This window comes from Zosterops lateralis, assembly GCF_965231275.1.
Source record: "Zosterops lateralis genome assembly, chromosome: 35".
NCBI lineage: Eukaryota > Metazoa > Chordata > Aves > Passeriformes > Zosteropidae > Zosterops > Zosterops lateralis.
The window spans coordinates 2,045,056-2,070,808 of NC_139795.1; the positions used below are offsets into that span (position 1 = coordinate 2,045,056).

The following is a 25,753-nucleotide window of genomic DNA, read 5'->3' on the forward strand; positions in this document are numbered from 1 at the left end:
ATTGGTTCCTGCTAAAAAGGGGCGGGTAGAGGCGGAAAGTGACTCGCATTCCCAGCACGCACCGCGCCTCACCGGCTCCTTCTGATTGGCTGTCTGCAGGCGCGCTGCGCGCTGATTGGTCATCGCCTCACGAAGCGGCCGGGAAGCGTTTCCGGTTTGCCGCCGGTACTTCCGGGCGCGGTTCCGGTAACGGCGGCGGGAGCGGGACGGGAACGGGGATGGAGCTGGAGCGGCTCGGTGAGGCCTGGGCGGGGATTTGGGGGCTCCGGGAGGGGATTTCGGGGCTCCCGGTGCCGGTTTTGGGGCTCCCGGTGCCGGTTCGGGGCCCCGGTGACGGTCCCGGTGCCGCCGCAGCCGTTCCGCCCCGCGGGCCGCGGGAGTTGCCGCTGGCGCTGTTGGAGTTGGGCTGTTCGGGCCGGTTCGAGCTCCTGAGCGGAGCCCCGGGAGAGGCCGAGGGGCCGGAGCCGCGGCAGACCGTGAGTGACACCCGCAAAACGCCAAAAAATCAAAAATTTAACACAAAAAATCCCCCCAAAAAATCTCAAAAATTCTTCATTAAAAATCACTAAAATAAAAAAAAGTTGTCGTCAAAAAATGTCCAAAAATATCCCCAAAATTCCCCTCAAAACCCCCGAAATTTCCCCCCAAAAATCTTCCAAAAGTCCTAAAAATCCCCTAAAAAACAAATAAAATCCGAAATTTCCCAAAAATTAAAAATTTCCTCCCCAAAAACCCGAAGCACCCCAAAAAAACTCTCAAAAAACCCAAAATTTGCCCAAAAACCCCCCTCAAACCCCCCAAATCCCCCATTTCCCCCCCCCCTCCCCCATTTTGGGGGTCCCGGGTTATTTTGGGGAGGGGTCTCACTCTCCCCTCCCCCCCCAGCTCCATTTTGGGGGTCCCGGGATAATTTTGGGGGTTATTTTGGGGGTCCCGGGGTTATTTTTGGGGGTCCCGGGTTATTTTGGGGAGGGGTCTCACTCTCCCCTCCCCCCCCAGCTCCCCCGGGGGCCGCCCCCGTTCGCCCCCCCCCTCCCGGCCCAGGCGGAGTTGAGGTTTTTGGGGACCCCCGAGGGGCTCCCCATCCACGGCATGGACAGAGCTCGGAGGTAAAACTGTGGGGAGGGGGCTGCAAATGGGATGGGGGCTGCAAATGGGGAGGGGGCCCAAAAAAATTGGGGGAGGGGTCCTAAAGTGGGGTTGAGGGTCCTAAAAATGGGGTTGGGGGCTCAAAAATGAGGGTGGGGGGTCCTAAAATGGGGTTGGGGGTCCTAAAAATTGGGCTGGGGGCTCCAAGAATGGGGAGGGGGGTCCCAAAAATGGGGAGGGGTCGTAAAAGTGGGGAGAGGGTCCCAAAATTGGGTGGGGGGTCATAAAAATGGGGGTGAGGGGTCCCAGAAATGGGGAGGGGTCCCCAAAAATTGGGGAGGGGGTCCCAAAATTGGGGAGGGGTCCTAAAAAATGAGGGAGGGGTCCTGAAAAATTGGGGGGAGGGTCCCAAAAAATGAGTGGGGGGGTCCCAAAATGGGGAGGGGTCCTAAAATTGGGGTTGAGGTCCTAAAAATGGGGAGGGGTCCCCAAAAAATTGGGGGGTGGGTCCCAAGAATGGGGAGGGGGGTCCCAAAATTGGGGAGGGGTCCTAAAAATGGGAGGGGGGTCGCAAAATTGAGTGGGGGGGTCATAAAAATGGGGCTGGGGGGGGTCCCAAAAATGAGGGGAGGGGCTCAAAAATGGGGAGGGGGTCCTAAAAATGGGAGGGAGGTCCCAAAATTGGGGAGGGGTCCTAAAATTGGGGGAAGGTCCCAAAATTGGGGTTGGGGTCCTAAAAGATGAGGGGGGGTCCTGAAAAATTGGGGAGGGTCCCAAAAAATGAGGGAGGGGTCCTAAAAAGGGGAGGGGGGTCCCAAAATTGGGGAGGGGTCCCCAAAAATTGGGGAGGGGGTCCTAAAAATGGGGAGGGGGTCCTAAAAATGGGGAGGGGGGTCCCAAAAATGGGGAGGGGTCCCCAAAAATTGGGGGGTAGGTCCCAAAAAATGGGGGAGGGGTCCTAAAAAGGGGAGGGGGGTCCCAAAAATGAGGAGGGGCTCAAAAATTGGGGAGGGGGTCCTAAAAATTGGGGTGGGGTCCTAAAATTGGGGAGGGGTCTCACCTTGTCTGTCCTGTGACCCCTGGGTGACCTTTGACCCCTGACAGTGACCTTTGACCCCTCCCCAGGCAGTGGCTGAGGACCCCAGACCCCCGAGCCCTGTTTGCCCTGGAGCCCACCCCGGTGGGGGGGGGGCTGCGGGCCCTGAGAGACCCCCGGAGCGGGGCCCTGGTGGGCTTTGCTGAGGTGGGGAGGGGGCTGGGGGTCCTGGGGGGGGTTGGGGGGTCCTGGGGGGGATTTGGGGGGATTTGGGGAGGATTTGGGGGGTCCTGGGGGGGATTTGGGGAGGGGTCTTTGGGGCATTTGGGGGCATTTGGGGTTATTTGGGGAGGGGTCTCAGGGGGGTCTCAGTTGTTTGGGGAGGGGTCTCAGGGTTATTTGGGGAGGGGTCCCAGGCTAATTTGGGGAGGGGTCTCCTCTCAGGAGCTCCTCCCCTCGATGGGTCTCAGGGGGTCTCAGGGGGGTCTCAGGGGGGTCCCAGGGCTGTCAGTGTAATTTGGGGAGGGGTCTGCAGGAGCTGCTCCCCTCGGTGGGTCTCAGGGGGTCTCAGGGGGGTCTCAGGGGGTTCAGGGTTAATTTGAGGAGGGGTCTGCAGGAACTGCTCCCCTCGGTGGGTCTCAGGGGGGTCTCAGGGTTATTTGGGGAGGGGTCCCAGGGCTGTCAGGTTAATTTGAGGAGGGGTCTGCAGGAACTGCTCCCCTCGGTGGGTCTGAGGGGGGTCTCAGGGTTATTTGGGGAGGGGTCTCGGTGTAATTTGGGGAGGGGTCTGCAGGAGCTGCTCCCCTCGGTGGGCCTCAGGGTTATTTGGGGAGGGGTCTCGGGTTAATTTGAGGAGGGGTCTGCAGGAGCTGCTCCCCTCGGTGGGTCTCAGGGTTATTTGGGGAGGGGTCTCGGGTTAATTTGAGGAGGGGTCTGCAGGAGCTGCTCCCCTCGGTGGGTCTCAGGGTTATTTGGGGAGGGTTCCCAGGTTAATTTGGGGAGGGGTCTGCAGGAGCTCCTCCCCTCGGTGGGCCTCTCCCCCTCCAACTCGTCCTCGCTGCGCCGCCCCCCCGGGACCCCCGGGGAGAGCCTGAGGGGGGGGCTGAGCTCCGCCCCCTTCTGCCCAGGTACGCCCCCTCCCCAAATTACCGGGACCCCTCCCCAAATTACCCCAGACCCCCCAAACCCCCGCTCAGCTCCCCCCCCTTCTGCCCAGGTACGCCCCCTCCCCAAATTACCGGGACCCCTCCCCAAATTACCCTGAGACCCCCCCAAACCCCCGCTCAGCTCCGCCCCCTTCTGCCCAGGTATGGACCCCTCCCCAAATTACCCGGGACCCCCAGAGACCCCTCCCCAAATTACCCGGGACCCCTCCCCAAATTACCCGAGACCCCTCCCCAAATTACCCCAAACCCCCCTGAGACCCCTCCCCAAATTCCCCGAGACCTCTCCCCAAATTACCCTGAGACCCCTCCTCAAATTATCCTTAGACCCCTCCCCAAATTACCCTGAGATCCCCCGGGACCCCCAAAATCCCCCAAAGACTCCCTGGACCCCTCCCCAAATTCCCCAAAACCCCCAGGGGACCCCCAGCCTTCTGGCCAGGTACAAGACCCCTCCCCAAATTCCCTGAGACCCCCAAATCCCCCCAAAATCCCCCCCAGACCCCTCTGAGACCCCCCAAAATTCCCCCAAATCCCCCCAAATCCCCCCCAGAGACCCCAGACCCCCAATTTCCCGCAGGGGGGTGGGACGAGCCCACCCTGGAGCAGGTCGGGACCCCTGGCCCGGGGGGGGAGGAGGAGAACGTCGACTTCGAGTCGGGTACGGAGACCCCTCCCCAAAATCTGGGGTGACCCCCGTCCCGGGGACCCCAGACCCATTATTGGGACCCCTCCCCAAAATCTGGGGTGACCCCTGTCCTGGGGACCCCAGACCCATTATTGGGACCCCTCCCCAAAATCTGGGGTGACCCCTGTCCTGGGGACCCCAGACCCATTATTGGGACCCCTCCCCAAAATCTGGGGTGACCCCTGTCCTGGGGACCCCAGACCCATTATTGGGGACCCCCCACCCCATTTTTGGGGTGTTCCCCCATCCCAGGGACCCCCAGACCCATTTTTGCCCCCCCAGACCCATTTTTGGGACCTCCAGACCATTTTTGGGGTCCCCAACCCCATTTTTGGCCCCCCCCAACCCCATTTCTGGAGCCCCCAGACCCATTTTGGGCCCCCCAGCCCCATTTTTGATACCCTCAAACCCATTTTTGGTGCCCCCTGACCCAATTTTGGGTCCCCCAGACTCATTTTTGAGGGACCCCCACCCCATTTTTGGGGTGTCCCCCCATCCCAGGGACCCCCAGACCCATTTTTGGAGCCCCCAGCCCCATTTTGAAGCCCCCAGCCCCATTTTGGGCCCCTCAGCCCCATATTTGGCCCCCCCAGACCCATTTTTATCCCCCCCAACCCCATTTTTGGGACCCCCCAGACCCATTTTTGAAGCCCCCAGACCCATTTTTGGACCCCCCCAGCCCCATTTTGAAGCCCCCAGCCCCATTTTGAAGCCCACAACCCCATTTTTGGGACCCCCAGACCCATTTTAGGACCCCCAGACCCATTTTTTGAGCCCCCAGACCCATTTTTAGAGCCCCCAGACCCATTTTTGGAGCCCCCAGACCCATTTTTTCCCCCCCAGATTTGCTGACGACCCCCCCAGGGATGAAACGAGGGGTGGAGTTCAAACCACGAGGTAAAAAAGGGGAGGGGGACCCAAAATTTGGGGAGTTTTGGGGAGATTTTGGGGGATTTTGGGGGGATTGGGGGGATTTTGGAGGGATTTTGGGAATTTTGGGGATTTGGGGGGGATTTTGGGGGAGATTTGGGAGGATTTGGGGGGATTTGGGGCATTTTGGGGCATTTTGGGGGATTTTTGGGGATTTTGGGGGGATTTGGGGGGAATTTGGGAGATTTTGGGGGGAATTTTGGGGGGGATTTGGGGGGATTTTGGGTGGCTTTAATGGGATTTAATGGGATTTTTGATAGATTTAACGGGACTTAATGACATTTAATGGGATTTTATGTAAATTTAATGTCATTTAATTCAATTTTGGGCCGATTTTCCTTGAATTTTTTTAACTTTTTGCCTCTTTTTCCCTCCCCCAGCCCCCCCGGGGGGGCCCCTCTCTCTCTCCTCCCTCCTGGAGACCCTCGAGAGCCTCGAGCTGGGGGGGGAGGGGCCCCCCTGGGACCCCCCCGGGACCCCCAAAAACGGGGAGGGACCCCCAGAGACCCCAAAAAATGGGGAGGGGGCTCCAGGGACCCCCCGAAATGGGGAGGGGTCTCCAGGGACCCCCAAAACCGGGGAAAGACCCCCCGGGACCCCAAAAAATGGGGAGGGGGCTCCAGGGACCCCCCCAAGGCGTTGGGACAGTCTGGAGGAGCTGCTGGACAAGGTGGGAGGAAAATGGACACGAAAGGGTTAAAATTTGTCCCAAAATTTTGTTAAAAATGTGAAAATTTGGTTAAAAGTGCCCAAATCTCTGAAAATTTGGTGAAAATTTTCTCAAATTTCTACGAATTTGGTTGAAATTCCTTCCAAGTTTCGCAAAATTTGTTAAAATTCTCCCCAAATCTGGTGAAAATTCCACTAAAATCCCCCAAAATCACCCCAAATCCCCCCAAATTCCCCAAAAAATCCCCCAAATCCCCCAAAATCCCCCCATAATCCTCTCAAAATCAACCAAAATCCCCCCAAAACCTCCCCAAAAAATCCCCTAAAATCTCCCCCAAATCCCCCAAACCCTCAAAATTTTCCCAATTTTTCCCCAAATCCTCCCCTGGGACCCTCAAATCCCCCCCCAAATCTCCCCAAATTCTCCCCAAACCCCCAAAATTCCCCCAAAATCCCCCGAAATTCCCAAAAAAATCCCCTCAAATCCCCCAAACCCCCAAAATTCCCCCCAAATTATCCCAAAACCCCCCCAATTTCAGGGGCAGGAGTCGGGGGCTCCCCCAGGGCCCCCCCAGGACCCCCCTGAGGAGGTTTGGGCTGAGCTGGTCGACACCGGGACCCCCCTGGAGGGGTTTGAGGAGCTGCTGCCGAACCCAGCGCACAAGGTCTGGATTGGGGGGGTTTGGGGGGTCCTGGAGGGGTTTGGGGGGGTTTGGGAGGATTTTGGGGGGATTTGGGGCGTCCTGGGGGGATTTGGGGGGATTTTGGGGGTCCTGGGGGGGATTTGGGGGGTCCTGGAGGGGTTTGAGGAGCTGCTGCCAAACCCTGCACACAAGGTCTGGGGATTGGGGGGTCCTGGGGGGATTTGAGGGGGTTTGAAGGGGATTTGGGGGGATTTGAGGGGGTCCTGGAGGGGTTTGGGGGGGATTTGGGGGGATTTAGGGGGAACTGGGGGGCTTTTGGGGAGGATTTGAGGGGATTTTGGGGGGGATTTTGGGGGTTTGGGGGGATTTGGGGGATCAAGGGAGGATTTAGGTCACTCTGGGGTCACTCCGGGGTCACTCTGGATGGATTTTTTCGGGGATTTTTGGGATTTTAGGATACCCTGACCCCTCTGTCTGTCCCCCACAGTGGTCATTCCAGCCAGACCCGTTCCAGCAGCGGGCAGCGCTGTGTCTGGAGCGGGGTCACTCTGTCCTGGTGGCCGCCCACACCTCGGCCGGGAAAACGGCGGTGGCCGAGTACGCCATCGGCCTGGCCCGCAGACACATGACACGGTCAGGGCCAAACACTGCCCTGGGGGGGGAAAACCACCCTAGGGGGGGAAAAATCACCCTGGGGGGGAAAAAAACCATCCTGGGGGGGTTAAAAATCATCCTGGGGGCGCAAAAAGTGACTTGGGAGGGTCAAAAATCACCCTGGGGAAGACAAAAATCATTCTGGGGGGGAAAAAACCATCCTGGGGGGGCAAAAAGTGACTTGGGAGGGTCAAAAATCACCCTGGGGGGGACAAAAATCACCCTGGGGGGGTCAAAAATCACCCTGGGGGGGACAAAAATCACCCTGGGGGGGTTAAAAATCATCCTGGGGGGTCAAAATTCATCCTGGAGGGGCAAAAATCATCCTGGGGGGGTCAAAAAGTGACTTGGGGGGCTTGAAACCATCCTGGGGGCCCCAAAAAACAGTCCTGGGGGGTCAAAAATCACCCTGGGGGTCCTAAAATCCGCTTTGAGGGTCCAAAAAACCACTCGGGGGGCCCAAAAAGTGCCTTGGAGGGTCTTAAAATCACTCCTGAGGGACCAAAACCTCCTCAGGGGGCCCCAAAAATCACCCTGAGGGTCCTAAAAACCATCCTGGGGGTTCAAAAACCGACTTGAGGGGCCCAAAAAGTGCCTTGGGGGGGACAAAAATCACCCTGGGGGGACAAAATTGCCTTGGGAGGCTCAAAAAGTGACTTGGGGGGCTCGAAACCATCTTGGGGGGCCCAAAACTGCCCGGGGGGTCCCAAAAACAACCCTGGGGGTCCCTAAACCACCTCTGGGGGTCCCAAAAACTTCCCTGGGACCCCCAAATCCCTTCCAGGGGGTCTCTGGGGGTTTTTTTTGGGATCCTGAGTGAGTCCATTTTTGGGGTCTCAGGGGGTTTTTGGGGGTCCTGATCCCATTTTTTGGGGTCCCTGGGGATTTTTCGAGGTCCTGATCCCATTTTTTTGGGGTCTCAGGGGGTTTTTGGGGGTCCTGATCCCATTTTTCGGGGTCTCTCCCCCTCCCCAGGTCCATTTACACGTCCCCCATCAAGGCTCTGTCCAATCAGAAGTTCAGGGATTTTCGGGAGACCTTTGGGGACGTGGGGCTGCTCACGGGGGACGTGCAGCTGCGCCCCGAGGCCGCCTGCCTCGTCATGACCACCGAGATCCTCAGGTCTGGGGGGTTTGGGGGGTCCTGGGGGGTCCTGGAGGGATTTGGGGGGTCCTGGGGGGGTCCTGGAGGAGTTTTGGGGGAGATTTGGGGGGTCCTGGGAGGGTTTTGGGGGAATTTGGGTGGATTTTAGGGGAATTTTGGGGGGGTTTAGGTGGATTTTGGGGGGATTTGGGGAGCTCAGAGGGGTCCTGGAGGGGTTTGGGGGGATTTGGGGGGTCCTGGAGGGGTTTGGGGGGATTTGGGGGGTCCTGGAGGGGTTTGGGGGAGGTCCTGAGGGGGTTTTGGGGGAGATTTGGGGGAAATTGGGGGAATTTAGGTGAATTCTGGGGGATTTTGAGGGGTCCTTAGGAGGATTTGGGGGATCCTGGAGGGGTTTTGGGGGGTCTGGGGGATTGGGGGAGGCTTCTCCCCAAAAAACCCAAAGGTGTCCCAAAAACCTGCCCCAAACCTGCCCCAATTTTTACCCAAATTTCCCCCAAACCCTGCCCCAATTTTATCCAAATTTTCCCCAAAATCTGCCCCAAATCTGCTCCAATTTTACCCAAATTTACCCCAAAACCTGCCCCGATTTTACCCAATTTTTCCCCAATTTTTTTCCCAAAACCTGCCCTAATTTTACCCAAATTTGTCCCAAAACCAGCCCAAATTTTACCCAGATTTTCTCCAAAACCTGCTCCAAATTTTCCTCAAATCTGCTCCAATTTCACCCAAATTTCCCCCAAAACCTGCCCCAAATTTACCCAAATTTCCCCCAAAATCTGCCCCAAATCTGCCCGAATTTTACCCAATTTTTTCCCCAAATTTTCCCCAAATTTCCCCCACCCCTGGTGATTTTTGGGCCCCCCCCGACCCCCCGTCTCCCCGCCCCAGGTCGATGCTGTACAACGGCTCTGACGTCATCAGGGACCTGGAGTGGGTCATCTTCGACGAGGTTCATTATGTCAACGACGATGAGGTGGGGATTTGGGGGGTCCTGGGGGGCTTTGGGGGTCTCTGGGGGTCTCTAGGGGGATTTGGGGGTCTCTAGGGGGGTCCCTGTGGGATTTGGGGGGGTTTGGGGGTCTCTGGGGGGTTTTTGGGGGGATCTGAGGGGTTTTTGGAGGGATCTGGGGGGCTTAGGGGGCTCTGGGAGGGATCCTGGGGGGTTTTGGGGGTCCTCAGGGGTCTCGGGGGGGGTTTAGGAGTCTCTGGGAGGGTCCCTGGGGGATTTGGGGGTCCTCAGGGGTCTCGGGGGGGGGTTTAGGAGTCTCTGGGAGGGTCCCTGGAGGATTTGGGGGTCCCAGGGGGTCACTGGGGGGGGGTGGGGTCTCTCTGGGGGGTTTTGAGGATCCTTGCGAGGGTCCCTGGGGGGTTTGGGGGGTCCCTGGGGGTCTTTGGGGGTCCCAGGGGGGATTTTGGGGGTCCTCAGGGGTCTCTGGGGGGGGTTTAGGGGTCTCTAGGAGGGTCCCTGGGGGGCTTTGGGGGTCCCTGAGGGTCTCTGAGGGGTTTAGGGGGTCTCTGAGGGGTTTAGGGGGTCCCTGGGGGTCTCTGGGGGGTTTAGGGGGTGCCTGGGGGTCTCAGGGGTCTTTAGGGGGTCTCTGGAAGGGATCCTGGGGGTTTTGGGGACCCCCCTGACCCCCTTGTGCCCCCCAGAGGGGGGTGGTGTGGGAGGAGGTGCTGATCCTGCTCCCCTGGGGGGATTTGGGGGTGATTTTGGGGTTTTTTTGGGTTTTTTGGGTGATTTTTGTTGCCCCCAGAGGGGGGTGGTGTGGGAGGAGGTGCTGATCCTGCTCCCGGAGCACGTCAAGCTGGTCCTGCTCAGTGCCACCGTCCCCAACGCCCTCGAGTTCGCCCAGTGGGTCGGGTACGGAACGGGGAGGGGTCTGGGGGGTCCTGGGGGGGTTTGGGGGGAGTTTGGGGGGGTCCTTGAGGAGCTTTGGGGGGTCTTGTGGGGATTTGGGGCCATTTGGTGGGGGTTGGGGGGGATTTGGGGGGTCCCTGGGGGGATTTGGAGGGATCTGGGGGGATTTGGGGGGGTTTGGAGGGTCCCTGGTTCCCTGTGGCTCCTCCCACCCTATTTTTTTCCCCATTTTTATCCTTTTTTTTCTCATTTTTCCCCATTTTTCCCCATTTTTCCCCCATTCCAGCCGCACCAAACGCCGCTGTGTGCGTGTCCTGAGCATTTTAATCCATTTTTTCCCCATTTTTACCCATTTTTTGTTGTTTTCCCCCATTCCAGCCGCACCAAACGCCGCTGTGTGCGCGTCCTGAGCACCCCGCGGCGCCCGGTGCCTCTGGAGCATTTTCTGTTCACGGGGAACAGCCCCAGGACGCGGCACCAGCTGTTCCAGCTGCTGGGCCCGGGGGGCGCCTTCAGCACCCAGGGGTGAGCCAAAACTGCCCGGATTTCACCCAAAAATCTGCCTGAATATATCCAAAAATCTGCCTGGATTTGGCTCAAAAATCTGTCTAAATATACCCAAAAATCTACCTGAATATGCCCCAAAATTCTGCCCAAATACACCCAAAAATCTGCCTGGATTTGGCCCAAAATCTGCATGGATTTCACCCAAAAATCTGTCCAAATATACCCAAAAAAACCTGCCTGAATATACCCCAAAAATCTGTCTAAATATGCCCCAAAACCTGCCCAAAAACCTGTCCCAAAACTGCCCCAAAACCTATTCCAATTCTACCCAAAAATCTGCCCAAATTTATCTAAAAAAACTGCCCAAATCTACCCAAAAATCTGCCCAAATTTACCCCAAAACCTGCCCCAAAACCTGCCCCAAATCTACCCAAAAATCTGCCCCAAACCTGTCACAAACCCACCCCACACCTGTCCCAAAAATCTCCCTAAAACCTGCCCCAAATCTACCCAAAACCTGCCCAAATTTACCCCAAAAATCTGCCCAAAAACCTGCCCCAAATTTACCCCGAAACCTGCCCCAAAACCCCCAAATGTCCCCCCAAACCCCCCAAACCTGCCCCACAGATATTACGCCGCCGTGGAGGCCAAGAAGGAGCAGAGCAGCAAACACGCCCAGAGCTTCGGGGCGCGGCAGCCCAACGTGGGGGGACACAACCCCGGGCAGGTACGGGGGACTAGGGGGGGTTTGGGGGGGTTTGGGGGGGATTTGGGGAGGATTTGGGGGAATTTGGGGGGGTTTGGGGGGAATTTTGGGGGGTTTGGGGGAGGATTTGAGGGGATTTGGGGGGATTTAGGGGGGATTTGGGGAGGATTTGGGGGGGATTGGGGGGGATTTGGGGGGGGTTGAGGGGGATTTGGGGAGGATTTGGGGGGTTTGGGGGGAATTTGAGGAGGATTTGGAGGTCTCACAACCCCGGGCAGGTACAGGGGGTCTGGGGGCTGCTCTGGGGGTCCCTCTAACCCCAATCCCCCCCAGGAGCGGGGGGTCTGGGGGTCCCACAACCCCGGGCAGGTACAGGGGGATTTGGGGGCTGCTCTGGGGGTCCCATTAACCCCAATCCTCACCCCAGGAGCGGGGGGTCTGGGGGTCCCTCTAACCCCAATCCCCCCCAGGAGCGGGGGGTGTGGGGGTCCCTCTAACCCCAGTCCCCCCAGGAGCGGGGGGTGTGGGGGTCCCTCTAACCCCAATGCCCCCCAGGAGCGGGGGGTGTGGGGGTCCCTCTAACCCCAATCCCCCCCAGGAGCAGGGGGTGTGGGGGTCCCACAACCCCGGGCAGGTACAGGGGGGTCTGGGGGCTGCTCTGGGGGTCCCTCTAACCCCAGTCCCCCCCAGGAGCGGGGGGTCTGGGGGTCCCTCTAACCCCAGTCCCCCCAGGAGCGGGGGGTGTGGCTGTCCCTCCTGCAGACCCTGCGGGAGCGGGAGCTGCTCCCGGCCGTCACCTTCACCTTCTCGCGGGGTCGCTGCGAGGAGCAGGCGGCGGCGCTGGGCTCGCTGGACCTGCTGGGGACCCCCGAGAGGGGCCAGGTGCGGGCCTTCCTCAGCCGCTGCCTGGCCCGGCTGCGAGGCTCCGACCGACGCCTGCCCCAGGTACGGGGGGTCTGGAGGGGGTTTGGGGGGATTTGGGGGGCTTTAGAGGGGGTTTGGGGGGCTTTGGAGGGGTTTTGGGACATGGGAGTGGTTGGGAGTTAGAGGGGTTTGTGCCATGGGTGATTTGGGGATTTTCACCTTGGGCTGACTCCTGTCCCCAATTTGGGGGGTCCTGTGGGATGTGGGGCAGCCCCCCAGGCTCAGACCCCCCTGTCCCCAATTTGGGGGTCCCATTCGATGTGGGGCTCAGACCCCCCTGTCCCCAATTTGGGGGTCCCATTCGATGTGGGGCTCAGACCCCCCTGTCCCCAATTTGGGGGTCCCATTCGATGTGGGGCTCAGACCCCCCTGTCCCCAATTTGGGGGGGGTCCCGTTTGCTGTGGACTCAGACCCCCCTGTCCCCAATTTGGGGGGTCCTGTGGGATGTGGGGCAGCCCCAGGGCACTCAGACCCCCCTGTCCCCAATTTGGGGGGTCCCATTTGCTGTGGGGCAGCCCCAGGGCACTCAGACCCCCCTGTCCCCAATTTGGGGGGTCCCATTCGATGTGGGGCAGCCCCAGGGGGCTCAGACCCCCCTGTCCCCAATCTATGGGTCCTGTTTGCTGTGGGCTCAGACCCCCCGTCCCCTCCCCAGGTGCTGCAGCTCTCGGAGCTGCTCCAGAGGGGGATCGGGGTCCACCACGGGGGGTCCTGCCCCTGCTCAAGGAGGTGGTGGAGATGCTCTTCAGCCAAGGCTGGTCAAGGTGTGTCACCTGCCCCAAATGTGCCCTAAATCTGTCCTAAATGTGCCCTAAATCTGTGCCAAAATCTGCCCTAAATCTGCCCCAGACATCCCCTAAATTTGCCCCAAATCTACCCTAAATCTGCCCTGAATGTTCCCTAAATCTGCCCCAAATCTGCTCCAAATCTGCCCAAATTTACCCCAAAATCTGCTCCAAACCTGCCCTAAAACCTGTTCCAAAACCTGCCCCAAACCTATTACAAAATGTCCCAAACGTGTCCCAAAAACCTGTGTCAAAACCTGCCACCAACATGCCCAGACTTGTCCCACACCTGCCCCAAAAACCTGCTCCAAATCTACCCAAAAATCTGCTTCAATTTGCCCCAAAAACCTGCCCCAAAACCTGCCCCACACCTGCCCTAAACCTGCCCCAAATCTGCCCTAAAACCTGTTCCAAAGCCTGCCCCAAACCTATCACAAAAACGTCCCAAACCTGCCCCAAAATCTGTCCAAAATCTTCCCCAAATTTCCCCCAACCCCTGTGCTGCCGTGCCCCAGGTGCTGTTTGCCACCGAGACCTTTGCCATGGGGGTGAACATGCCGGCCCGGACCGTCGTCTTCGACTCCATCCGCAAACACGACGGGAACGGCTTCCGCGACCTCCTGCCCGGTGCGGGGGGAAATAGAAAATAGGGGGAAATGGGAGGGGAAAAGGGGGGAAATGTGAGGGGAGAAGGTGGGAAATGTGAGGGGAGAAGGTGGGAAATGGGAGGGGAAAAGGGGGGAAATGGGAGGGGAAAAAAAGGCGGGAAAATGAGGGGAAAAATGGCGGGAAAACATGAGGGGGAAAAGGGAGGGAAATGTGAGGGGAAAAAGGTGGGAAATGTGAGGGGAAAAGGGAGGGAAATGTGAGAGGAGAAGAGCAGAAAACGTGAGGGGAAAATGGCGGGAAAACGTGAGGGGAAAATAATGGGAAATCTGAGGGAAAAAAGGTGAGAAGCATGAGGAGAAAATGATGAGAAATGTGAAGGGAAAAAGGGTGGGAAATGTGAGGAGAAAAGGGAGGGAAATGTGAGGGGAAAAGGGTGGGAAATGTGAGGAGAAAATGGTGAGAAATGTGAAGGGAAAAAGGGTGGAAATGTGAGGGGGAAAGGGAGGGGGAAAATAGTGAGAAATGTGAGGGTAAAATGGAGGGAAATGTGAGGGGAAAAGGGTGGGAAACGTGAGGGGAAAAAAGGCGGGAAAACGTGAGGGGAAAAATGGCGGGAAAATGTGAGGGAAAATGGCGGGAAAACATGAGGGGAAAAGGGAGGGAAATGTGAGGGGAAAATAATGGGAAACCTGAGGGAGAAAAGGTGAGAAGCATGAAGAGAAAATTGTGAGAAATGTGAGGGGAAAAAGGGTGGGAAATGTGAGGAGAAAATGGTGAGGAATGTGAGGGGAAAAGAGAGGGAAATGTGAGATGAAAATGGTGGGGAATGTGAGGGTAAAATGGAGGGAAAACGTGAGGGGAAAAGAATGGGAAATCTGAGGGAAAAATAATGGGAAATCTGAGGGAGAAAAGGTGAGAAGCATGAAGAGAAAATTGTGAGAAATGTGAGGGGAAAAGGGAGGGAAATGTGAAGGAAAAAAGGGTGGGAAATGTGAGGGGAAAAAGGGCGGGAAACGTGAGGGGAAAAGAATGGGAAATCTGAGGGAAAAATAATGGGAAATCTGAGGGAGAAAAGGTGAGAAGCATGAGGAGAAAATTGTGAGAAATGTGAGGGGAAAAGGGAGGGAAATGTGAAGGAAAAAAGGGTGGGAAATGTGAGGGGGAAAAGGGTGGGAAAACGTGAGGGAAAAAGGGCGGGAAACGTGAGGGGAAAAATGGTGGGAAACGTGAGGGGAAAATAATGGGAAATCTGAGAGAAAAAAGATGAGAAGCATGAGAAAATTGTGAGAAATGTGAGGGGAAAAGGGAGGGAAATGTGAGGAGAAAATGGTGAGAAATGTGAAGGGAAAAAGGATGGGAAATGTGAGGGGGAAAAGGTGATAAATGTGAGGGGAAAAGGGAGGGAAATGTGAGGGGAAAATAGTGGGGAACATGGGAAGAAAAATAGTGGAAAATGTGAGGGGAAAAGGGAGGGAAATGTGAGGGGAAAATAATGGGAAATCTGAGAGAAAAAAGATGAGAAGCATGAGAAAATTGTGATAAATGTGAGGGGAAAAGGGAGGGAAATGTGAGGGGGAAAAGGTGATAAATGTGAGGGGGAAAGGGAGGGAAATGTGAGATGAAAATGGTGGGGAATGTGAGGGTAAAATGGAGGGAAACATGAGGGGAAAAAGGCGACAAACAGGAGAAGAAAACTGAGAGAAACGTGAGAGGAAAAATGGTGAGAAATGTGAGGGGAAATGGGTGGGAAATGTGAAGGGAAAAGGGCAGGAAATCTGAGGGGAAAATGGTGGGAAACATGAGGGGAAAAAACCGGGAAACATGAGAGGCAAAGAACATGAAATACAATAAACCCCTCTCTATTAAACACATTAAATGAAATAACTTTTCCCCAGGCGAGTACACGCAGATGTCGGGGCGCGCCGGGCGCCGAGGGCTGGACAAAACCGGCACCGTCATCATCCTGTGCAAGGGCTGCGTCCCCGAGCTGTCAGACCTGCACCGCATGATGCTGGTGAGGATGAATAAACACGGAAATACATTGTTGGGGTGTGAAAAATGGCCTCCAAACAAACACATAAATACATTGTTAGAATGGGAAAAATGGCCTCCAAACAAACACTGAATTGTGTTGTTGGGATGTAAAAAATATTTATATATAAATGTATTTCATTTTACATGAAAATATATTTTTATATATAATTTGTGGTTTAGTATAAATATAAATCTTATGTTTATATAAATATAATATATGTTTTATAAAAATTATATGTTTATATGAATATGTATTATATGTAATATATATTATATAAGTTTTATATTTATATAAATATATATTCTATATAATATATATTTTATGTAAGTTTTATGTTTATGTAAATATATATTCTATACAATATATATTTTCTATAAGTTCTATATTTATATAAATATGTACCCTATATAATATACATTTATATAAATATAAATTTTATTTCTATATCAATATAAAGTATATATTTTACATATAAAACCACGCGAACATTAATCAGAAAAAAACATAATTTATAAATAAAAATATAAACAAATAAAAATAGAAACAAATAAAAATATAAATAAATAAGATATAAACAAATGAAAATACAAATAAAAATATAAATAAATAAAATATAAACAAATAAAATATAAACAAATAAAAATATAAATAAATAAAATATACAAATAAATAAATATAAAATATGTAAATAAATAAATAATAATAAAAATACATTTAAATCATTTTATTTCAGGGCCGTCCGTCCCCGCTGCAGTCGCGGTTCCGCCTGACCTACCCCATGATCCTCCTGCTGCTGCGGGCCCCGAACCTGCGGCCCCACGACCTGATGAGACGCAGCTTCGCCGAGTTCCCCCTGCGCCGGGACTCCGCGGTGAGGGGGGGACACTGGGGACATTGGGGACACTCCTGGGGACACTGGGGACACTGGGACACTGGGGACACTGGGGACACTGGGGACACACTGGGGACACTGGGGACACTGGGGACACTGGGGACATTGGGGACACTGGGACACTGGGGACACTGGGGACACTGGGGACACTGGGGACATTGGGGACACTCCTGGGGACACTGGGGACACTGGGACACTGGGGACACTGGGGACACTCCTGGGGACACTGGGGACACTGGGACACTGGGGACACTGGGGACACTGGGGACACTGGGGACACTGGGGACATTGGGGACACTCCTGGGGACACTGGGGACACTGGGGACACTGGGGACAGTCTGGGGACACCCTGGGGACACGGGGGACACTGGGGACACACGACCTGATGAGGCGCAGCTTTGCTGAGTTCCCCCTGCGCCGGGACTCTGCGGTGAGGGGACACCCCTGGGGACAGCCTGGGGACACCCTGGGGACACTGGGGACACTGGGACACTGGGGACACTGGGGACACTGCGGCCACACGACCTGATGAGACGCAGCTTCGCCGAGTTCCCCCTGCGCCGGGACTCCGCGGTGAGGGGGGGACACTGGGGACACTGGGGACATTGGGGACACTGGGGACACTGGGGACACCCTGGGGACACGGGGGACACCCCTGGGGACACTGGGGTTACTGGGGACACTGGGGACACTGGGGACACTGGGGACACCCTGGGGACACGGGGGACACCCCTGGGGACACTGGGGACATTGGGGACACTGGGGACAGTCTGGGGACACTGGGGACACTGGGGACACTGGGGACACCCTGGGGACACTGGGGACACTGGGGACACTGCGGCCCCACGACCTGATGAGGCGCAGCTTCGCCGAGTTCCCGCTGCGCCGGGACTCTGCGGTGAGGGGACACTGGGGACACGGGGGACACCCCTGGGGACACTGGGGTTACTGGGGACACTGGGGACACACTGGGGACACTGGGACACCCCAGTAAGGACACTGGGAGCACTGGGACGATCCCAGTACAGGCACTGGGAACACTGGGACACCCCAGTACGGACACTGGGACGATCCCAGTACAGGCACTGGGAACACTGGGACACCCCAGTACAGACACTGGGAGCACTGGGACACCCCAGTACAGACACTGGGAGCACTGGGACGATCCCAGTACAGACACTGGGATCACTGGGACACCCCAGCACAGACACTGGGAGCACTGGGACGATCCCAGTACAGACACTGGGATCACTGGGACACCCCAGCACAGACACTGGGAGCACTGGGACGATCCCAGTACAGACACTGGGATCACTGGGACACCCCAGCACAGACACTGGGAGCACTGGGACGATCCCAGTACAGGCACTGGGAGCACTGGGACGATCCCAGTACGGGCACTGGGACAATCCCAGTAAGGACACTGGGAGCTCTGGAACGATCCCAGTACAGGCACTGGGAGCACTGGAATGGTCCCAGTAAGGACACTGGTCCCCCATTCCCCCCCCGGTGTCCCCAGGCCCAGGCCCGGCGCGTGGCCGCCCTGCGGGAGGCGCTCTCGGCCCTCGGGGACCCCCAGGGGACAGCGGGGGACCCCGGGGGGGACATGGAGGACCTGCCCCAGTACCACCAGACCGTGCTGGGGCTGCGCCGCGCCCGCGCCGTGCTGCAGGTGGGGCTGGGGGCGTCCTGGGGGGCGTTTGGGGGGTCCTGGGGGGTGTTGGGGACACTGTGGGGGCTCATTTGGGGGTTTGGGGGGTCCGGGGGGCACTTTGGGGGGTCATTTGGGGGGTCCTGGGGACATTTGGGGGGTCTTGGGCTCATTTGGGCGATCCTGGGGACATTTGGGGGCTCATTTGGGGGGTCCTAGGGACATTTGAGGGGTCCTGGGGGGTGTTTGGGGGGTCTTTGGGACATTGGGGGACATGTTTGAGGGGTCCTGGGGACACTGTGGGGGCTCATTTGGGGGTTTGAGGGGTCCGGGGGGCACTTTGGGGGCTCATTTAGGGGGTCTTGGGGACACTGTGGGGGCTCATTTGGGGATTTGGGGGGGTCTTGGGGGCATTTGGGGGGTTTTTGGGGACATTTGAGGGGTCCTGGGGACATTGTGGGGATTAATTTGGGGGTTTGGGGGGTCCTGGGGACACGTTTGGGGGCTCATTACGGGGGTTTGGGGGGTGTTGGGGGCACTGGGGGGCTCATTTGGGGGTTCAGGGAGTAACAGGGGGGTCCTGGTGACCTTTTGGGGGTCCCTGGGGGTCTCCAGTGTCCCCCTGATGAGTCTGGGAGGTTCAGGGGGGTCCTGGTGACCCTTTTGGGGGTCCTGGTGAACCTTTGGGGGGTTCAGGGGGGTCCTGGTGACCCTTTTGGGGGTCCCTGGGGGTCCCAGTGCCCCCCTAATGGGTCTGGGAGGTTCAAGGGGGTCCTGGTGACCTTTGGGGGGTTCAGGGGGGTCCTGGTGACCCTTTGGGGAGTTCAGAGGGGTCCTGGTGACCCTTTTGGGGGTCCCAGCCCCCCTTGACGGGTCTGGGAGGTTCAGGGGGGTCCCTGGGGGTCCCAGCCCCCCTTGACGGGTCTGGGAGGTTCAGGGGGGTCCTGGTGACCCTTTTGGGGGTCCTGGGTGCCCCCCTGACGGGTCTGGGGTCCGCAGAGGTGCCTGGGGCAGGCGGGGGCTCAGCGGGTGCTGGCCCCGGGCAGGGTGGTGGTGGTGAGCACCGAGAGACACCGCAACGCCCTGGGGCTGCTGCTGCAGGTACCCCCCAAAACTGCCCCAAAATACCCCTAAAACACCCCAAAATATCCCCAAAATATCCCCTGAAACAGACACCGCAACGCCCTGGGGCTGCTGCTGCAGGTACCCCCCTAAATACCCTAAAACCAGCCCTAAAACATCCTAAAACACCCAAAAATATCCCTAAAACACCCCAAAATATCCCCAAAATACCCCTGAGACAGACACCGCAACGCCCTGGGGCTGCTGCTGCAGGTACCCCCCTAAACTGCCCCAAAATATCCCTAAAATACCCCCAATCCCCCCCCAAATTCCCCCAAAACACCTCCAAAAACCCCCAAACCTCCTCAAACTCTCCAAAACACCCCCAAATTCCCCAACAAAACCCCCCAAATCCCCTCCAAAATTCCCCCAATTTCCCCAAAACCCCTCAAATCCCCCCAAACACCCCAAAACACCCCCCCAAATCTACTCAAAATCACCCCAAATCCCCCCAATCCCCCCTAATCCCCCCTAATCCCCCCTAATCCCCTCCAAAACTCCCAAATCACCCAAAAAATACCCCCAAAGCCCCTCAAACCCTCCCAAAACACCCCAACCCCCCCCCAATTGCTCCCAAATTCCCCTTGAACCCCCAAATCTCCCCCCAAACCCCCTCAAATCCCCCCAAATCTCCCCCAAACACCCCCTCAAACCTCCCCAAATCCCCTCCAGGTGACCCAGGTGGGCTCGGGCCGCACCTTCACCACGCTGGTGCTGAGTGAGAAGCCCCCCGAGGGCGGGGCAGCCCCCCAGGAGCCCCCCCAGGACGTGCCCTACCCCGAGGACCTGCTGCTCACCCGCCTCTTCCTGCCCGAGGGTCTGAAATCCCCCTAAAATTTACATTTTGGGACCCTTCCCCAAATTTTGGGACCCTCCTGAGGGGTTTGGGGGGGGGAGAGACCCCCAGGATGGGTTTTGGGGGGGTAAAAGGGGGGTTTGGGGGTCCTGGGGGGGATTTGGGAGGATTTGGGGGGGGTTTGGGGGTCCTGGGAGGGATTTAGGGGGTCCTGGGAGGGATTTGGGGGGAATTTGGGGGGATTTGGGAGGATTTGGGGGGTCCTGGAGGGGTTTGAGGGGCATTTGGGAAGATTTGGGGGGTCTTGGAGGGGTTTGAGGGGCATTTGGGGAGGATTTGAGGGGGATTTGGGGGTCCTGGGGGGGATTTGGGGGGTCCTCATAATCTTGGGTCAGTTTTTGGGGGGGTTCTGAGAGATTTGGGGTCCTTAAGAGGGATTTTGGGAGGGTCCCTGAATTTTTGGGTATATTTTGTGGGGGTTTCTGAAAGATTTGGGGTCCCTGGGAGGGATTTGGGGGGGTCCCGGAATTTTTGGGTATATTTTGTGGGGGCTTCTGAAAGATTTGGGGTCCTTAAGAGGGATTTGGGGGGGTCCCGGAATTTTTGGGTCACTTTTGGGGGTCCCTGGGTCCTGTTTGGGGTCCCTGAGAGGGATTTGGGGGGTCCTCTGTATTTTTTGGTCACTTTTGGGGAGTCCCTGAAGGTTTTGGGGTCCCCCCAGGGCCCCCCGGGCACTCCCTGGAGCAGCTGAAGCCCCAGGACATCGTGGGGGTCACGGCCAAGACCCTCAAGGTGAACCCCGAAATCCTCCTGGAGGAGCTGAGACCCCCCCGGGGACCCCGGGCCCGGTACGGGGGGATTGGGGGGTCCTGGGGGGAATTTGGGGGGGTTTGGGGGGTCCTGGGGGGAGTTTGGGGAGTCCTGGGGGTGTTGGGAGAGTTGGGGGGAATTTGGGGGGATTTTGGGGGGTCCTGGGTGGGATTTGGGGGGTATTTGGGAGGGTATTTGGGGAATTTAGGGGGTCCTAGGGGGGAAATTGGGGTCCTGGAGGGGACTAGGGGGTCCTGGGGGGAATTGGGGGGGATTTGGGGGAGATTTGGGGGGTCCTGGAGGGGGTTTGGGGGGATCTAGGGGTCGTGGGGGAATTGGGGGAGATTTGGGGGGTCCTGGGGGGGAATTGAGGGGTCCTGGGGGGATTTGGGGAGTATTTGGGGGGGGATTTGGGGAATTTGGGGGATCCTTGGGGGGTGATTGGGGTCTTAGAGGGGATAATTGGGGTCTTGGGGGGGATTTGGGGGGTCCTGGGGGAATTTGGGGGTCCTGGGGAAGAATTTGGGGTCCTGAGGCAGGAAAATTGGGATCCTGTTGTGAGTTTTGGGGTCCCTCTGTGGTCTTTGGTATTTCATTGTGGATTTTGGGGTCTCCCTGTGTGTTTTTTGATCTCCCTGTGGATTTTTGGGGTCCCATTTTTTAATTTTTTTTTTTTTTTTTAAATTTTTCCTGAGGGTTTTGGGGTCTCCCTGTGGATTTTGTTATTTTCCTGAGGGTTTTTGGGGTCCCGCCATGCATTTTTTTGGGTGTCCTTGTGGATTTTGGGGGTCCCATTATGGGATTTTGGGGTCCCCCTGACCCCCCATGTCCCCCCAGGTCCCCCGGGCGGGGCGGGGCGGTCCCCGCCGCCCTCCAGGAGCTCTCCCGCCTCGCCGGGGCCGCCGGGGGTCGCGAGGGGCCGGGGCTGCCCCTGCTCGAGGCTCTGGGGGTCCCCCCGGGCCGGGACCCCCAAATCCTGGCGGCGGCGGCCGAGATGAAGGAGCTGGGGGGGGCCCTGAGGGGCTTCCGCTGCGTGCACAGCCCCCGGTTCCCCCAGCTGGTCAGTCCGGGGGGTTAGGGGGGTTTGGGGGGGATTTGGGAGGATTGGGGGAGATTTGGGGGGTTTTGGGGGGATTTGAGGAGATTTTGGGGGGAATTTGGGATCATTGAGGAGATTTGGGGAAAGTTTGGGGGGATTTGGGGATTTTGGGGAGTTTTGGGGGGGATTTGAGGGGGATTTGGGTGTCTCAGGAGGACTTTGGGGGTCTCTGGGGGTCTCAGTGGGTCTTTGGGATGTCTCAGGGGTTTTGGGGGGTCTCTGGGGGGTCTCAGGGTGATTTTGGGGGTCTCTGGGGGTTCTCAGGGGGTCTCTGGGGGGTCTCTGGGTGTCTCAGGGTGATTTTGGGGGGTCTCTGGGGGTCTCTGGGGTGATCTTTGGGGGGTTTTTAGCCCCCCTGACCCCCCGTCCCCCCCCAGTACTCCCAGTTCGCGGCCCGGCAGGAGCTGCTGGAGCAGCTGGAGGAGCTGCAGTTCCAACTGTCGGACCAGAGCCTGCTGCTGCTGCCAGAGTACCACCAGCGCCTCCAGGTGGGCCTGGGACCCCCTGGGACCCCCAAAATACCCCCTGGGACCCCCCCAAAACCCCCCAAACCCCCTGGGACCCCCAAAATACCCCCTGGGACCCCCACAAAACCCCCCAAAAAACCCTGGGGCCCCAAAACCCCCCCTGGGCTCCACCACATCCCCCAAATCCTCCCTGTTCCTTCTGCTGCTGCTGCCAGAGCACCACCAGCGCCTCCAGGTGGGCCTGGGACCCCCAAAACAGCCCCTGGGACCCCCAAAATACACCCTGGGACCCCCAAAACCCCCCTGGGATCCCCCAAACCCCCCTGGGACCCCAATGTCACTGCTGCTGCTGCTGCCAGAGCACCACCAGTGCCTGCAGGTGGGTCTGGGACCCCCAAACTACACCTTGGGACCCCCAAAACAGCCCTCAGGACCCCCCAAATACACCCTGGGACCCCCCAAAACCCCCCTGTGACCCCCAATGTTCCCTCACTGTCCCCAATGTCACCCAGGTGCTCTCAGAGCTGGGTTACATCTCTGGCAGTGCAGTGACCCTGGGGGGTCCTGTGTCCTGTCCCCATGTCCCCTGTGACCCCTGTCACCCCCCTGTGACCCCCCAAAACCCCCCAATGTCCCCAGTGTCCCCAATGTCCCCAATGTCCCCATTGTCCCCCAGGTCCTGTCAGAGCTCGGGTACATCTCGGGCGGTGCGGTGACCCTGGGGGGGCTGTGTCCTGTCCCCAATGTCCCCAATGTCCCCTCACTGTCCCCAATGTCCCCTCACTGTCCCCCAGGTCCTGTCAGAGCTCGGGTACATCTCCGGCGGTGCAGTGGCGCTGGGGGTCCCTGTCCTGTCCCCTGTCACTCTCCAGTGTCCCCTCACTGTCCCCAATGTCCCCAGTGTCCCCTCACTGTCCCCAATGTCCCCATTGTCCCCCAGGTCCTGTCAGAGCTCGGCTATATCTCGGGCGGTGCAGTGGCGCTGGGCGGCCGCGTGGCGGCGCTGCTGAGCGCGGAGCAGCTGGTGCTGACCGAGCTCCTGCTGGGGAACGTGCTGGCCCCGCTGCGGCCCGAGGAGAGCGTGGCCCTCCTGTCCTGCCTCGTCACCCCCGGCCGCGGCGAGGGGCCCCCCGACGGCCTCACCCCCGCCCTGGCACAGGTACGGCCATGGGGAGGGGTTTTTGGGGGGGTATTGGGGTGTCTGGAGGGGTATTGGGGGGATTTGGGGGAATATTGGGGTGTCTAGAGGGGATTTGGGGGGTCTGGGGGGGATATTAGGGGATATTGGGATGTCTGGGGGAGATTTGGGGGTGTCTGGGGGGTATTGGAATTCTATTGGGGGATATTGAGATATCTAGGGGGGATTTGGGGGGGTATTCGGGGTATATTGGGGTGTCTGGAGGGGATTTGGGGGGTATTGGGGTGTCCAGGGGGGATTTGGGAGTGTCTGGAGGGGTGTTGGAAGGATATTGGGGGGTATTGGGGTGTCTAGAGGGGATTTGGGGGTGAATTGAGGTGATATTGGGGGTGTATTGGGGTGTATTGGGGTGTCTGGAGGGTATTGGAGGGGTATTGGGGGGTTATTTGGGGATATTGAGGTGTTTGGGGGGGATATGGGGGTGTCTGGGGGGGTATTGGGGTGTATTGGGGATGTATTGGGGGATATTGGGGTGTCTGGGGGCATATTGGGGTCTCTGGGAGGATTATTAGAGGGGTATTAGGGGATATTGGGGTGTCTGAGGGGAATTTGGGGGGAATTGGGGTGTCTGAAGGGGTATTAGAGGGACATTGGGGGATATTGGGATGTCTGGGGGGGATATTGAGGTGTCTAGAGGGGATTTGGGGGTGCCTGGAGGGTTATTGGGGGTGTATTTGGGGTATTTGGGGGTATTGGGGAGATTTGGGGTGTCTAGAGGGGATTTGGGGAGTATTGGAGGGATGTTGGGGGGTTATTGGGGGATATTGGGGTGTCTAGAGAGGATTTAGGAGAGATTTGGGGTGTTTGGGGGGATTTGGGGAGGATTTGGGGTGCCTGGAGCACTACAAGTGACCCTCGGAGTGGAGATTTCCAAGGTAGCGGCGCTTTAATGGGGTTTGGGGATGGATTTGGGGGTCTGGGGGTCCCTCGTGGTGTCTCTGTGGGGTCTGGGATGGGTCTGGGGTCTCTGTGGGGTTCAGGGATGGATTTGGGGGTCCCCCCCAGGCCCTGGAGCAGTTCAGGGCCGTGGCTGCCCGTGTGGGGCTCCTGGAGCAGCAGCTCTGGGGGGGATTTGGGGTCTCTGTGATGGATTTGGGATCTCTGTGGGGTCTGGGGTGGGTCTGGGGTCTCTGTGGGGCTCAGGGATGGGTTTTTGGGGTTTGGGGATGGATTTGGGGGTCCCTAAAAGCCCCCCAAACAGGCCCTGGAGCAGTTCAGGGCCGTGGCTGCCCGTGTGGGGCTCCTGGAGCAGCAGCACGGCCTCGGGCCTGGCCCGGAGGAGTTCGTGGCCCAGTTTGGGTTCAGCCTGGTCCAGGTGGTCTACGAGTGGGCCAGGGGCATGGTGAGACCCCCGAGACCCCCAAAAATACCCTGGGGAGAGCCCTGGGACCCCCAGAAATCCCCCTGGGACAGCCCTGGGACCCCAAAAATACCCCTGGGATCCCCAAAATGCCCTGGGGACAGCCCTGGGACCCCAAAATACCCTGGGACACTCCTGAGACCCCCCTGGGGACAGCCCTGGGACCCCCCAGAGCCCCACGTCTCCCCTGACCCCAATGTCCCCAATGACCTCAATGTCCCCAATATCCTAAATGATCTCAATGTCCCCAATGTCCCCCCTGACCCCAATCCCCCCAATGTCCCCAATGTCCCAAACATCCCCCATGTTCTCAGTGTCCCCAAATGTCCCCCCAGCTGTTCACAGACATCGCCCGGCTGTCCCCGGTGCAGGAGGGCTGGGTGGTCATTGCCCCCTGACCCCGGTGACCCCAATGACCCCTCTGTGACCCCAATGACCCCAATGTCCCCTGTGTGTCCCCTGTGTGTCCCCAGCCGTTCGCGGACATCGCCCGGCTGTCCCCGGTGCAGGAGGGCTCGGTGGTCAGGGCCATCCAGCGCCTGGAGGAGCTGCTGCGGGAGCTCCGGGGGGCTGCGAGGGTCGTGGGGGACCCCGCCCTGGCCAGCAAGATGGAGACGGCCGGGGCCATCATCAAACGGGACATCGTCTTTGCTGCCAGCCTGTACACGCAATAAAGGGGCCCTGGGGACACCTGGGACACCTGGGGATACCCAGGGACACCTGGGGAGGGGTCTCGGTGTCACCCCGGGGGTGTGGGACAGTCCTGGGGGTGTGTGTGGTTTTTTCTGACCCCCACAAACTTCATTTGGTTCAGTCCAATCCCCCCAGACCACACTTGGTTCAGTCCAATCTACGCCAAACTACACTTGGTTAAATCTGAGCCCCCCAAACTCGACTTGGTTCAGTCCAATCCCCCCCAGAACACACTTGGTTCTTTCTGACCCCCCCAGATCACA

The 25,753-nt window shown here is 58.0% G+C and overlaps 1 protein-coding gene across 1 annotated transcript; it reads left to right on the plus strand.

Moving 5' to 3' along the window:
• The first annotated feature begins 168 nt into the window (after positions 1–168).
• SKIC2 (SKI2 subunit of superkiller complex) lies at positions 169–25,552 on the plus strand. Its single transcript, XM_083881745.1, is given in 31 exon segments — positions 169–237; positions 355–563; positions 1,000–1,109; positions 2,215–2,332; positions 3,128–3,252; positions 3,869–3,949; positions 4,820–4,873; positions 5,287–5,576; positions 6,140–6,240; positions 6,707–6,852; positions 7,849–7,995; positions 8,866–8,950; positions 9,732–9,838; positions 10,214–10,360; positions 10,970–11,069; positions 11,781–11,993; positions 12,629–12,674; positions 12,677–12,727; positions 12,730–12,737; positions 13,274–13,385; positions 15,263–15,381; positions 16,136–16,408; positions 17,814–17,966; positions 18,945–19,046; positions 19,740–19,884; positions 20,585–20,711; positions 21,511–21,733; positions 22,150–22,260; positions 23,180–23,398; positions 24,639–24,779; positions 25,271–25,552. Coding segments are annotated over 31 exon segments (4,083 nt in total). The 5' UTR covers positions 169–218; the 3' UTR covers positions 25,472–25,552.
• The last annotated feature ends 201 nt before the right edge of the window (positions 25,553–25,753 follow it).